The following is a 14,106-nucleotide window of genomic DNA, read 5'->3' as shown; positions in this document are numbered from 1 at the left end:
AGTGAGAACAATGTAGGCTAGGCTATTGATATTGCATAGTTACTTAGTCTTTTTATTATTCAGTCTTTAGTCATCTTTACTTGCTTTATTATTGACAGACATTGTTATTAATATGTCAATAGTCACCTAATGTCATAACTTTTTGAGTTAAACTACTAATAAACATCATATATTCAATATTTGGTTCTTGTTTTCTGAAAAAAAATGAATAAATGACTTTGAGGTTGTCGAGTTCTAGTTCAAGTAACTTTATGTCTCCACCGAGACAATTAAACCTGCATCAAGTGGTGTCCTTCAGTGGTCTCCAAGTGACTCTTTAATTATTCTTGTTTAAGTATGAATATGAGTTGGAAGCATGCATGCACTTTGATGCACATGCTGCTGGGCATGCATCAGGCTGCAACCGCCTTAGAAGCAAAAGCATATTTTGTATCTGCATTCAAACGCAGATACAAAACTCGCCATGTGAAAGTGTTTAACATGCATTTTACACACTCGTAGTAGTACTCAGAATGTGCAGTCTGTGTTTGGGAAACATTTACTGTATAATAGCCCTTCCTCTGCTCTGTACTGTGAGTTCACCACCACAGAAGCCAGCCTAATATCTAGCGCTGCATAGACCTAAGACTACGCTGCGATGTGTGCGTCATTAACAAAAGAAAAAACAAACACAACAAAGCTGTAGCTATGTAAGCACTACAAAGAAGCCACCGTTATAAACTACCCCCATCCACCCACACACACACACACAGACAGACACAGAACACCTACCACAGACATGAAATAACTCTTACCTCTGACTAGGCTTGCGAGGGTCCATATTTGGACCCCAGTTCCATCGCGACAGTGTTTAGTAAAAACAAAAAAGTGACAGAAATTAAAGATGTGGCCACATGATGTGCTGAGGGGCATGCACGGGTCGGCGAGGGGCACGGACCAGGAATAAGCAAGACAAATGCATCTTTCTTTTTTTTTTTCTTTTTTTTTTATCGCTGGCAGTGAGGGCAGCAAGACAAGCATGCAGAAAGCAAAATGTGGCAAACAGACGAGTCCTTAAACTGACGAAAGCTTGGGGCCAAAAAATTTAAAAAGAAAAGACGTGATGTGAGAACATTTCCAGTATCGTGTTTTATCTTAATTTTATCCAGACTACAGTTTTATTTCAGAGGCTTTCTGTAAATACTCGACATATTAATAGATCTTCAGATCTATCCAAAGCATCAGAGGCACTGGCTTACGAGTCAACTACAGCGAAACAACGTGTGAAGACTCTCAGAATCCGGGTCAGGGCATGCCTTAAAAGATTTCTTGAAGATGTTACGCCGCCTGGTTTTATTCTAGCTTTGCTTTAGATGTAGACGAATAAAAGCATCAGCTGGAAACGACAAGCCTGCCTGGCAGCGAGTCAGAAATCCCAGACGCCCTTGAAATCACCCGCTATAATATACTTCGACACGTTCAGCAGGTGTGGCCTCAGTAGCTCAAAGAACAGCGAGCGCTCACGTACGCCGCGGCTCTGATTTGCAGTTACCATTGATTACTACAACCCTAGCAGAGTGAATGGGGAGCTCTCCAGATAAATAGCCACCCACATCTCCTGAACAGAAGGCCTCCCCCCCCGCTTTGTTCCCGTCCCGACCGCATTCAGATCACATCGATGCGCCATCTAGGCTCAACGGTCATAATAAGCAGGCGTGCGGGTAGAAGGGCGTCATTGCCCTTGAAGGATGGCTCTTCAGTTTCTGCACGTTTTAGCTCATTTACTACAAATCACATTTACTGTTCTGCGTACATGGCAGCCAATGACCCGTCTTCTCTTCCTAGCGGCGTATGAGCGCGCCACATGGAGAACATAATGAAAAAGGTTTAAAGAAAAAACCTCACGTGGCATTAAAGATGCAAAATGGGAGAGACTGGTTCTGGTTTTAGGAGCGTTTTGATTTAAAGGGGATTTTAAACTAGTGCCACTAAATACTACAATACCCATGAGCCTTTGCCAAAGCTGCTTCTAAGAAGAGTCAAGTCACGGGTGCAGAGCAGAGCAAATTGAAACTGCTTCAACATTGCAATTGGGAACACGGTTGCCGAATTCTTCCAAAACTGATCCAAATATCTTTAGACACACATTTAAACTTTCACTTCCTGAACTAAGACAAGGCTCCGCCCACTTTGCAACTCAACATTCTTTGGAAAATTGTGTCTGCACATGTACAGAGCTCCGGTAGCTGACGTCACCCTGCACCGGCAATCGCAACACCACCATATTGGCAGGAAAGCGCCCTTTTTAGAATTACTGGTCAACAGCTGTCGTGCACCAGGATGCCAGAATAGTCGGGGACGAGCCAAGGGGAAATGGTTTTATAGGATTCACCAAAGATCCCACAAGACGACAGATGTGGATTACGTCAATAAAACGCTGAAGAAGAAGAAACGGAGCTCTGGGATCCCTCTTGCGCAGAGGTCCTCAACAGGGGGTCCGCAAACCCTAGGGGGTCCGCGGAGGTACTGCAGGGGGTCGCGAAAGTTTTGGTTGATTAGACATTTTTTGTCCGGTATGCCACCCCCGCAATTTTTTCCACAAATTTAAATGTCTTTAAATACACATATACATAAGTAGGAGGTCCCCACTCCATTTCTCCATCGGTTTGGGGGTCCTTGGCCTAGAAAACGTTGAAGACCCCTGCTCTTGCGTACCGATCACTTTATACCAGGTGCAGAATCCAGCGTTTTCCAAGTGTAAAGTCTTGCTTATTTAGCATGTTTTTAAGACAATGTCCAACATATTTCTTTTCATAAAGGGAAGTTAGGCTAACGTTTAGAACGTGGACTACAAAGAGGCGTTGCTCATTCAGCACTAAAACTACTCACAATGAGAAAGAGACTCAGGATTAAGCAGTTACTTGTTGTTGTAGCTGCGTTACTGTCATGAACCTCCTCAGAAGAAATCTTCAACATATGCTTTCAGTGACTTTCCGGAGTAGGATGAAGGGACGTTAAAGAGGTAGTTATATATATATCCGGATACTGCAGGTCAGGAACAATGTCCGCAATGGCTGTTTCGATGCTAAAGGGTCTGTAATATATAATCTGAGGAGTTTTGCCTTGTACTGGACAATTTCTATCTGTTTAAACCCTGACGGCCTGAAATCAGCGTTGGCTCCATTCATTTTTCCTGTCAATGCAGCGGTGTCAACAAAAAAAGTTGCATGCCGCCCATAGCTCTACAATAAATGAGTGGTACAGGTGACTTTCTGCTAGCCACTAACTGTCCCTTATCTGACCCCCCCGACCCCTTCCTCCCCAAGCTTCAAGTTTCCAAATCTCTTCCTCCATCACCTGCTTCAGGCTTACAGTGAGCTCGCCAGTGTTCACCAGGCTGCCCTGGAAAGAATAGGGACAGAAAGGCAAAAAGGACACATTTACATTCATACTCTGGGTATGTGTAACACCCCCGTGCTTCGCTGAGACTTTAACAGAGCTAAATTTAGCCCCTCCGCCCCCCGCAACTGTGGGATTCGCCCTCGATTTTAACTCTTAAATGTAGGTTGAAGCTAATGGATTCAATCCAAGCGTAAAGCTGGGAAACAAAATGAGGAGGAGTGAGAGAGCGAATAGATGATCCCGGCGAACGAAAGACAAACCGCTGCTAACTTTAATAAACTGCGCGGTGGGATCTTAATTCAGCTTTAAGTCGTTTTGGTTCTATGAGATTATATTATATGGTAAACTCATATCCACTCCGCATTTCATCCCGGCACAGATTGATGAACCGCTCCGCTAAAGTATACGTCAAGTAATGATGCGATTAGGACACTCTTAAACGCCCTTTACGCCATCTCTTTATTCCAAGCGATGGCCACGAATATGGATGGAACATTATTAAGGATCCATACCGAGGCACACCTCCCTTAATCACCTCCACTATAAATAGCCCCGCGTCGAGGCTGTCGTGAATCAGACGTGTAGCATGGGTTTTGAATCTAAAGACGAGAGGGAGAGGCAGGAGGACGCAGGGAGCCGTAAACTGTGTGTGTAAGCATATACCGCGTCTATCAAGGTCAGCTGAAGTGCTCAGCCAAGGACTGAGGTACGCACTTGCACGCGTTCAAACGTACGGAAACTTTGAACATAAGCAGTCGTGCTCGTTGAATATTTCCAGAATACTAATGCTGCGTTCACGCTAGCAGCGATACAGCAAGCTACGATTACTTTTCAACAGAAGCCGGTGATACGAGGAGTCAGACTGACGCCTGACACTCGGCTACGTGACGGGCATGTACGCGCTACATGTCAGCGTTGAGCTGCTGTCAATTTTTCATTTTTTTGCAAACAAGATGGACAACAACAATCAGGGAGAGCTCTAGCGACATTTCAAAGTCGTCTTGCCGACATTGTGGCTGGAAACGTTTGGCAGATTGTAAAAACTTTTGTTGCTAGTAGTGTGAACGCAGCATTAAGTCAAACGCCAAGAGCTGCAGCTAAATATTCTAAATATTTTGCATTAAGTGGCTCATCGTTGCATCAGTCCTGCGCTACAATGGAAGGACACTTGTAGTTATGACATTAGGGTTTTCAACAGCATCTTTCAGGGTTAGAACTACCACATTACTACGCTGCCGTTAGCTTAGGGTCTAAAGGCTGTTACATATTCCGCGAAAAGCAAGAAGTTTGTGACGTCATTTTGTTCTCGCAGCCCTCGTTTGGGAGTTCTCGCCACTTGTTCTCGACACTCAAACTTTTTTCTCATGTGGTGTCCGATTACTGTTCTATGATTGGTCAGAAATTGGAAGTGGGTGTGGTTAATGTGGCCACTCTGTGAGTTCCCAGATGCTAATATTCGCAGTGTGACAGCTAATCTCTCCTGGGTATAGATTGTCATACTGTGGGTGGGTGCATGCTGAATAAACAGCGTGATCCGATTGGACACTGTCGTCAAAACGACTGGCCGACGTCTGAAAATAATAAGAAAAGTGCCTCTTGTTGTCCACATTTCCCACAATGCTTAGGAAGTGTGACATGTCCTGCACCGGGAAGGCACAATGAGGACTTAACCGGAGCTTGGCACTGCAGGGTGAAGTTTAAATGACCTGGCCAGAACAAGACTTCTTTTATTCTTGTGGCTGTAGGAGCGAGAACAAATTTCTCGCTTCTCACGGAGTATGTAACAAGCTTAAGGGTCGTGACACACCAGGCCGGCGGCCGGACGTTGGTCACTGTCAGGCTGTCTGTGACTGTCTGTGGCCCTAGTTTGACCAGGTTGTCCCACACTGTTATTGGCACTAGTCTGATCCCTGTCAACAACTTTCCAGACAGTGCAGTATTTTGAAAGGGTCTGTCAGAGAGATCACTCTGACTGGCTGTTTAGTTTAGAGAACGAGAAGTTCAACAGAAATGACCTAAGTAGACGAAACGAAAAAAGTTCAAAGGGCACACAGGAGGTTCTTCTGGTTTTACGTCTTCATCTCATCTGCACATCGAATGACCTGATCGTCTACTACGAATTAAAAAGTAGACTAATTTATCAGTACGATTCAAGAGAGGCCAACTCTGTGCAACTTCCTATCAAAACCAACAAGCTACAAAAGGCTGCTGGTTGCTGGCTGTAGTCTTTGCAGTGTGTCCAAGCTCAACTTTTTGGTCCAGACCCAGACGTGACAGCCGATCTGCGTTGAAGGCAGTTCTTTGATTTGTCAGTTTGGTGTGTCCATGCCTTAGAACACCACATCTGAGGGGTTTCTAGTATTTGCAGCAGGAAAGCACATTATAACCTGCATTCTATATCCAAGCTGATCACAATGCATTCATTCTAAAAAACAAAAACTACACATATAAAAAGGTTCCCGCCAGCTCTTTTTCTCTGCTCCCTTCACTTTGGCCCATGCCGTTCACTCACTTGGTCTTTTTGCGGATCTCGTCCACCAGCTGCTTGATGTGGTCCTCCATGAACTCGATCTTTTCCTGCTTCCGAGCCAGAGCCTTTTGCAGGCGGACAATGCGCTCCACGAGGACAGCCTTGTCAACCTCCGGGAAACTGTCCACGACCATCACTGAAGGGCCCGACTGGCTCTCTGGAGACCGATCTTCAACACTCCCACCGTGGCGTGCGTTCAAGGAGCCTGGGGCGAGATAGAGATCAAGTTAGAAACGGTTTACTGATGTGGCTTTGGTTATGCAACCAGCCAAACAAAAGACACACTCACACATTTTTACCATAGTGCAGAACAAAATAAATCATTTTTAAAAAACCACAACCCCTTTTATGATATTTCTACTGTAGGTACTAAATACTAACCAAATGCCGGAGAAGTACCTGAGGAACTGGAGCGACTGCCCATACTGCTGACATCTCGGTCACATCCTCCATTCTCAACCTGCTCTAGCCTCTTACGAGCTGCAGAGAAGATAAAGGAAAGAACAGCAAGTTTGTGTTATTAGATACGACGTGAAATTGGCTTCAGCTACTATTGAATAAAACAAAAATAACCATCTGTGCTTGGCTGAACTCTAGATAGTTTTCCTTTGTGAAGAAGTCTACCTGAATAAATATGACTGGGCCTTTTTTTTTTTTTTTTTTTTTTTTTTGAGTGCACGCTCAGCAAACATTCAACGCATAAACAAAAGAAATGATTATGCTGATGAAGTACAACTGCAACACTGATGAAGATGAATCGCCGTTTCACCGAAAGATAGCATCCTCTCTAGCACAGAAGGCAAATGAAAGTGAAAAGCTTGTGCATACAAAATTATAACTATCCAACTTTAAGACTCAAGGTTTCTCTTTGGGACCAGAAAACCAGGTAAAAGGAAGCTTATCCTAACACGAGAAGAGCATTAGCTCCTTACATGGCACCCTTCTGTACACTGCGTATTGTTTCCAATTAGTTGGTACATTCTTCTCTTTAATTGTACAAGGGATTCCATGTAAAACGCCTAAAAAGGTATATCCGAAGTAAATTTAAAGCTGGAGTACAGGCATTGTTTTAGCCTCTTTAGAAAGTTAACACTCAGATAACAGTCAGAATCTGTATAAGTGCTACTGGTAATAATAATAATAATAATTATACATTCTAATTTTTTTCTAAGGATAGCATCAGGCGTGCCAAAAGTGTGCCAAAAACATGGTAAACTGTCGCCTGTTGGGTCAAAAGAGGTGTCAATCAAAAGTTCAGGGTTCAGAGCTGTTTTGGTATCACGTTGTAGCCAAGAGGCGGTTTATACTTTGACGCTGTAGCTACGGCAACAGCCCAGACCCTACTCAGACACTAGCACCGTAGCCTGACATGCATCTCCCCAGAAATGTAATCACTCATCACGGCGGACCACAATAACTATGATTGGTCCACTTGGTAGTAGCATGTTTCCGCTTCAGTATTTCCGGCTGCTTCTCCATCTCCGCAATTTTCAGACTGACTTGTTTTGAATCAGGAAAGATGGAACACATCGAGAGAAGACTGACTGAAGAGGTTTGAAGGTGCCAGCATTTTTTCTGACTCGTGTTTAGCGAAAAGTTCGGCTTTCCATTGTTGAAAGTGAAGCAGGAAGTAGAAACAAAAATTAACCCCACTGACAAAAAAGACACAGCGCCGACTAGCATTTGGGCGGCGTTGTTACAGAACGAGCGCACAAGCATAAATGGCTCGCACCGGCGTAGGCTACCCGTCTATGTCCCACAGAGGTATAAACCGTACTTAATTCATGCAAGCTACATCGTGCCTTTCTAGTTTAAAGGCTTGGTGAGGACTAACTATTTTAATGGAGGACATTTACTGGACCCTTGGCAATGTAACGGGACAATTTCTGTTGGAGTTTTATCTGCTCTTGGAATAGTGTGAGGCTCAATAGATGAGTCGTTTACATTTTTTTGTATTTACGACTGGTCTGAAATAAGTTACGATTGAATCTTGACGTGGTGTGCATCATTCTAATCTCAAGAAATTAAGTGTTTGCACATAGACAGAGGGCTGGAAAAACATCAAACAACACGAGCTGCACAAATACAACGTGGCATCTAACCTTGAGTTAGTTGTTTCGTCAGGTCCTTGATGTTCGCGGCTTGTTTTCTCTTCTGAGTCACGAGCTCGTCCCTCAGCTCCTCCACTCTGGTTTTCAGCTGGGCCGCCTCCGTCTGCAGCGCCGCCCTCTCCTCCTGCAGGCCCTGCACCTCCTGCTGCCTCAGCGCCTCCTCCTGCTTCAGCTGCCGTGACTGCAGGTTTGACAAAACAGTGGAATTACGGCCGGATTACAAACAAACAGCGGTGAGATCTCATTGAAAAGACAAGTCCAGAAACCTCAAGTCTAGAAAATTGAACAGATATTATTTTAGGATTTTCTCCTGAATGTCAAGTGAGAAAATATCACCACTCAAGGAACACTGTATGTTCTAGGTCAGAGAACTCAGCTCTTATGAGAATGTCAAAAGGTTTGTTCCACTGACTGATTAATCAATCCTTTAGCTGTGTCCCGCCATTAAAATCAGGTCAATTTCTTCCTTTCACCCCGCCGACGCCTCGCTGCGCCTCACTGCGCAGTCCACAGTTCACTGACCTTGTCGTCCAGGAGCCTGCTGGTCTCCTCCAGCTGCGCCTGGAGCTCTGTGAAGTTGCTGGTGAGCTGATCCAGCTGCGACTGCAGCGCGTTGCTTTCCGACTGCAGCTGCGCGTTCTTGCTGCTCAGCTTCTCGGTGAAGCCCAGCAGCTCGGCCTCGCGCTCCCTGCTGCCCTGCACGTCCCGCTGCAGGTCGGTCAACTGATTGGTCAGGCCTTCCACTTCCTCGCGGAGGGACGTGATCTCCTGCTGGTCGCTGCACACGGGAAAGAAAAATCGAGAAAACCACAGCTCAATAAATTTTAATAACTACGTGAGACGTAAAAGGGCAAAAGTAAAGTTCTATACTAGATTAAACTCTCTCATCATTACAGTTCAATAAGATCAGATAAGCCATGTGTTTTGCATAGCGACAGGGACAATTAAAGCTGAAGCGTGATTCTAATTTATAGATTTACTGTCGAACATGAGTCGTAACGACCAAAAGCTGCAATGTAAAAAACATCCTACTGCTCAACGAGCTGGCCAGAAAAAGAAACAGATAAATAAATAAATCAAACTTTCATGATTACTGGGCTGCCGCCACCCACTTAGGTCACTCTGGCACACATGAATAAAAAAACATTTCAATAAGTGGAAAGAGAGAAGTTTCTCTGCCACAAACGTCCCCTCAACTCATCTTCACGAGGCCAGCAGAGTCACACGCCCACTGAGGGACCAGAGTCCCTTCCTGTCCCGTGTGCTATATCCGTCTCTGGCCTATCTTTGATAAAAAAAAAAAAAAAAAAGCACTCGGTGGGGAAATGAAGAAGCAAGAACTGCATTACAACTTGCACATTTATATAAAAACTAATCCTATCATAATGGTGGTAGAGGAAGTATTTAAACCAGCCATGTAAGACAATGCACGATTGGTTTTATTGACGTGTGTGATCTAAATGTCATCGTCTGTCCCGCTGAAGATGAATGATGAATGATGACACTCATAGTTTTATAATCTGCTTGTGATACTCCTTTATATGCACACTTCCCCGTACAAATGAGTATGATCACTGACAGAGCTTGTTTATCCGTAAAACGAAAACTTAATGGCTCTATCCACCCTGCTATTATATCTTCCATGCATCATGCATCATCATAAGTACGCAATCCTCTGGACAGCAGTCAGTTAACAACTGCACCAAACGTCCTGTGGTAACAGAGAGAAGGAGGCTGCACATCAACTATCTGATAAAGTTATTAGACCTTTAGCTGCTACACTATCCCATCTAACAACACGCTGTGGAGTACTATTAAATGCTACTGATGGTGCTGAGGTGCTGCCTGTTTTTATACAGGCTATACATATCTGCAGCTCACAGTATGTAGCACATGAGCTGTCTGTTCTCAGCAGATGAATTCAGGTCAGGAATATAGATTTCATTGCTGCAAAGCATTAGTTTCTATTGTGGAGAAAAGAAAATCTGAACTCGCACAGCTCCCCCAGTGGGTATAGACACTTGTCTGTGTGGTGACACACATCTGAATGTGCTGCCTCTCCCCCTTTCTCTACTGTAACACCTCCCTTTTTTTTTTTTTCTGTCTCTATTCTCGTCCGGCCTCCAGTGGTCGGGTCCCCCCATATGAGCTGGGTTCTGCTCTCTTTCTGTTAAAAGGACGTATTTCGTACGGACACACCAAACGGATATTAAAAATATATATATATATAAACCAGCAATGAAGGCTGACTGTGACAAAGAGCTGCGCTTAAACGAACAATGGTACAGGACACAGTGGAAACGCTAGATACACAGACACCAACAGACGGCCAAGCCCGTTATCTTTGTTCTGGCTCTGGTGGTTTTGTGTTCTGTAAAGATTCTTGAAACTATTTTAATTGGAGCTATATAAATACATCCAGCTAAACTGAAAGTTGCGTCCAATTATTTAAACACTGCAAGACACTGGCTTGAAGGGAAATCACAAAAGTGTTGGTAGATTTGTTGCACACCACATCCATGGCCTGTTAGTGTAACGTTACCGAGCAAACATGTTGTCCCTTGGTCACGGCCTGGACATGCAGTACTGTCCTGTGGTGGCCATTATTGATTTTACTCTTTGGCGTGCGTGTTAGCGTGTGCCGTGACATGTAGTGCGGCAGCGTGTCCGCGCATAAGCTTTTAAATTAAGTGTTGTTCCTCCGCAGTCAAGGAGCGCCTGATTGTACCGTTGCTGCTGCTCCTGGAGAGCGGTGACCTCCTCCAGCTCCTGTCTCTGCCGGCCGATCTCAGCTTTCTGCCGGTTGATGATCTCCCTGTATTTGGACAGCTCGTCTTCCCACCGCGGACGCTCGTCCTCCAGACACTTTAACTGCAGGAGCAACACGTCGTTATTAGGCTGAGGAAACGTAGACAAGACGTGTGTTCAGGCTTTTAAGGATGACAAACCTTGGTGCGTAGAGTGCAGAGCTCATCCATGCTTTCTTTGTAGCTCCTCTTCAGGTCTTCCAGCTCTTTGGCCTTCACTCGGTGCATCTGCCACATGAATGAAACGCCGCTTTAGATACGTCGTAAGGGCGCCAACTTAACTCTCAAGCGCACTTAATGAATACAACACTTAGCTTGTGCAAGGAAATTATGCAGCTGTTCTCGAAAAGAAATACATTTCATTAAGGTCACTTTGTTTATGCACTCATTAAGCATGTAGAAGCAATTTTTATAATGTTTTGTCTCATCTTTTTTTTGATAAACCCATTACCGGTGCTACTGCGGGTCATCTTTTCCAGGAAGCTATTAGGAGCCTTCGGTATCCAAGACAACATGCCAGCGATGGAAATGCTGGTAAATTAACCGTCCATTTCTCCCATTCATCCCTTCCCATCCAATTCAATTACCCCAAACGGTAATGGAAACTGTTTCGTATGCATTATTTATGACTGGAGCTGCATCATCACTTGATCATAACACACGTACTCAAATAAAAACAGGCTTGGGCCAATTTATTCATCAGCAGCAGGGGAGTGAGAAAAGCAATAAATGAAGAAATAAATAAAGAAATATCAAGGTCCACGTTGAAACCTGACCTAAAAAAAATAAATAATAAAAAAATGTGCACACAGCATCAGTGACGGGCTGCCAACGGGCTCCACTGTGAATCCCTACTGGAAACGTTTGTTGGCTAACAGTTAAAGGTATTTGCGATCACAATCCTAACACATAATCTAACGGACTTGGACAAAACATATTTACTCATATTCTAAATGATTAAACACGGAATGACGGCGAGAAGTGGGTGATGTCTTCTGGGTTGTTGTTGAAACGCACAGCTTCGTATTGATTATTTCTAGGCCATTTATTTTTAAAGTGCGATTCCCTTTGGAGTGGGGCGCAGAGAAAAACAGGCCGTTGCGTTTGGACCGAGTCCACGTCTGGCTGCGGGGCTCGTGTGCCGGTTTGTTACCCGTTCCAACTAAAAGGCAATTACACCTCTCGAACTAATCAAAACAGAGCATTTTTTTTTACAAGAAATGCTGGATTTAAGACCATCAATAAAAAGACAACAGAACAACAGCCAGGCAAAAACAAACGTGTGTGTATTTGTTTCCCCCATTTATAGTCTGTATTACTGTTAATTTTGTCCTAAAGTGGATGATCGCACGTGTAAAAAGTGAAAACGTAACTCACAGAAATGCACACAACTAATGTCATAGTGTTGTTGCTTAACTTCCAGGATTAAACGAGGGTAGCTGTAGGCTCTGTAAGTGAGTTACGAAGGCAGAAATCAGTAACTATAGAAATAAAGAAAAAGGATTTGATGTCTGAAGGCCAAACCACGGAACAGAAACAGGTTATAAAACACAGTTTCTACAAACAAAACGTGTTTTGTTGCTTATCCTTGCTGATACAAACCATCTCAAAAAGATATAGTGCAAAAGCTTTTTGTTCCCGTTCTAAGAAGTGAAAACACAAACACCGCTGACGAATGTGTCTGACGTACGCCTGAACCCTACAGCGCCTCGGCCCCTTTTCCTCTCTCCGTGATCTATAACGAGGAAAAGCCACACCGGTGTTGATCAATGTCTTGTCCTCGCCCTTGATCCTTTCTTATACAGACTGGAATATTTACTGCCACGGTACGGGACCGTCCAGTCACCCGCGCTTTGTGGTAACGGCAGAAAAAGAGCTCAGAGGTCAGCAGGGTTTTGCCAGAGTGGTACAATTTGAGGCGGAGGGAACACAAGTATCCACTGAGATAACAAGCAGCAGCGACGTGATGGTAAATACCTGAAATGTTCTCTACTGTCAGCTGTATCAGTCGAAGACACCAGAGAAAGTTTCAACTAAAAATATTTCACTGATTAACCTTTTAAAACCGAATGCGTCTTTGCTTGGGTACATTTTTTAATAAAAACAAGTGTAATGTCAGCTCAGTGCTGCCATCTAGTGTTTAGTTCTGGTTTCTCAGGTTTGTGTTTTGTCAACAACTCTTAAGAGGACGAATTAGGAATAGGAGACAGTCTTACTGAATAATTGTAGTTGATGTCTGGCCCAGCCTTTAAATTTATTTAAATGTTTAAACGTGACGGGACGCTTGGATTACCCTAACTACGTCACAGTCTGTGGAAAAATTCCAACGGACATTGTGCTTTACAGGCAATATGGTGTCATTACAGTAGTTTCACTAGCGCCTCTTCCGAGACGTTATTACAGTCTTATAACAGGCAGTAACTTGCAAAGTGTAAAATAACTCCCAGATACTGAAAGTTCCAGGTATTCTGGAAAAAAAAATGGTCAAAACACTAACTCACAGGACATTATCAGACCTTTTTATAGTCAAAATAAGGAAAAAGAAAGTCCGGGTGGGCATTTTACAGCCTGGGATCTGTGGTAACAGGATAGGAGTCAACTCAGATCTCAGCTGATACGTACAAAAGGAACGAACACACCAAACCGACATAAAGAAATACTGTAAATGAAGGCTAACTGTGACATCGCCTCCCAGTAGTAGTAATTAAATGAAAATGTGAGTGAGTCTGGAGGAAGTGGGGGGCGGGGCATCGATATCGTGGCTTCCTCATGGCTCCACTCTGGGACCGTACTGATCAGACTCTGACTCCAAAATCGCAAGATGGCGCCGCCCGTAACCCCGGGAAAATAATAGTTTGGCCAATGCAAGGGAGTGGGGACGGGACGCAGTGTCCATATTTATATACAGTCTATGAGCTTAGTCCCACACTATCGCTTAAGTAAGTTCACCGTAAATTAAAATATATTAATTAATTGTTATAGGAGGTTTTAATTATTTTCCCCCTGCATAAATTAGATTCAGCTAATAAACTGTGTGTCTTTCACCACGTATTTTTATCTTTGTGTGGTAAAGTGGTCGACATGATGTTATTTTTTGTGTTTGTGTTCATGATCGCTACCTCTAACTGGTCCGTTTGCTCCTGCTTGTGTTTCTCCAGCTCTCCTTTGGTCTCCCTCAGCTTAGCGTCCAGCTCGTTGGACTTGAGCTCTTCTGATTCCTGTGGGACGGAGAAGAGGAAGTAACGGCTGAGAGGACAGAAAACGAGAACAGAGAGTG

The 14,106-nt window shown here is 44.0% G+C and overlaps 1 protein-coding gene across 3 annotated transcripts in view; it reads right to left on the bottom strand.

Moving 5' to 3' along the window:
• Positions 1-14,106, bottom strand: part of ccdc186 (coiled-coil domain-containing protein 186) — a 31,563-nt gene that overhangs the window by 7,984 nt on the left and 9,473 nt on the right. Inside the window, exons 8-15 of one of the 3 annotated variants that reach the window (XM_084567947.1) lie at positions 13,949-14,047; positions 10,971-11,057; positions 10,751-10,893; positions 8,545-8,800; positions 8,014-8,203; positions 6,293-6,391; positions 5,894-6,116; positions 3,337-3,381 (exon numbers count right to left, since the gene is read on the bottom strand). In XM_084567947.1, coding sequence (XP_084424073.1) covers positions 3,369-3,381; positions 5,894-6,116; positions 6,293-6,391; positions 8,014-8,203; positions 8,545-8,800; positions 10,751-10,893; positions 10,971-11,057; positions 13,949-14,047 — 1,110 coding nt within the window. In that variant the 3' untranslated portion in view covers positions 3,337-3,368. The remainder of the gene's footprint in view (positions 1-3,336; positions 3,382-5,893; positions 6,117-6,292; positions 6,392-8,013; positions 8,204-8,544; positions 8,801-10,750; positions 10,894-10,970; positions 11,058-13,948; positions 14,048-14,106) is intronic. The other 2 variants (XM_084567945.1, XM_084567946.1) reach the window with 2 other exon arrangements.

This window comes from Chelon labrosus (assembly GCF_963514085.1).
Source record: "Chelon labrosus genome assembly, chromosome: 19".
In the NCBI taxonomy this organism is placed as follows: Eukaryota; Metazoa; Chordata; class Actinopteri; order Mugiliformes; family Mugilidae; genus Chelon; species Chelon labrosus.
The sequence above is the reverse complement of the archived record's forward strand: the minus strand, read 5'-3'. Positions and strand labels throughout refer to the sequence as shown.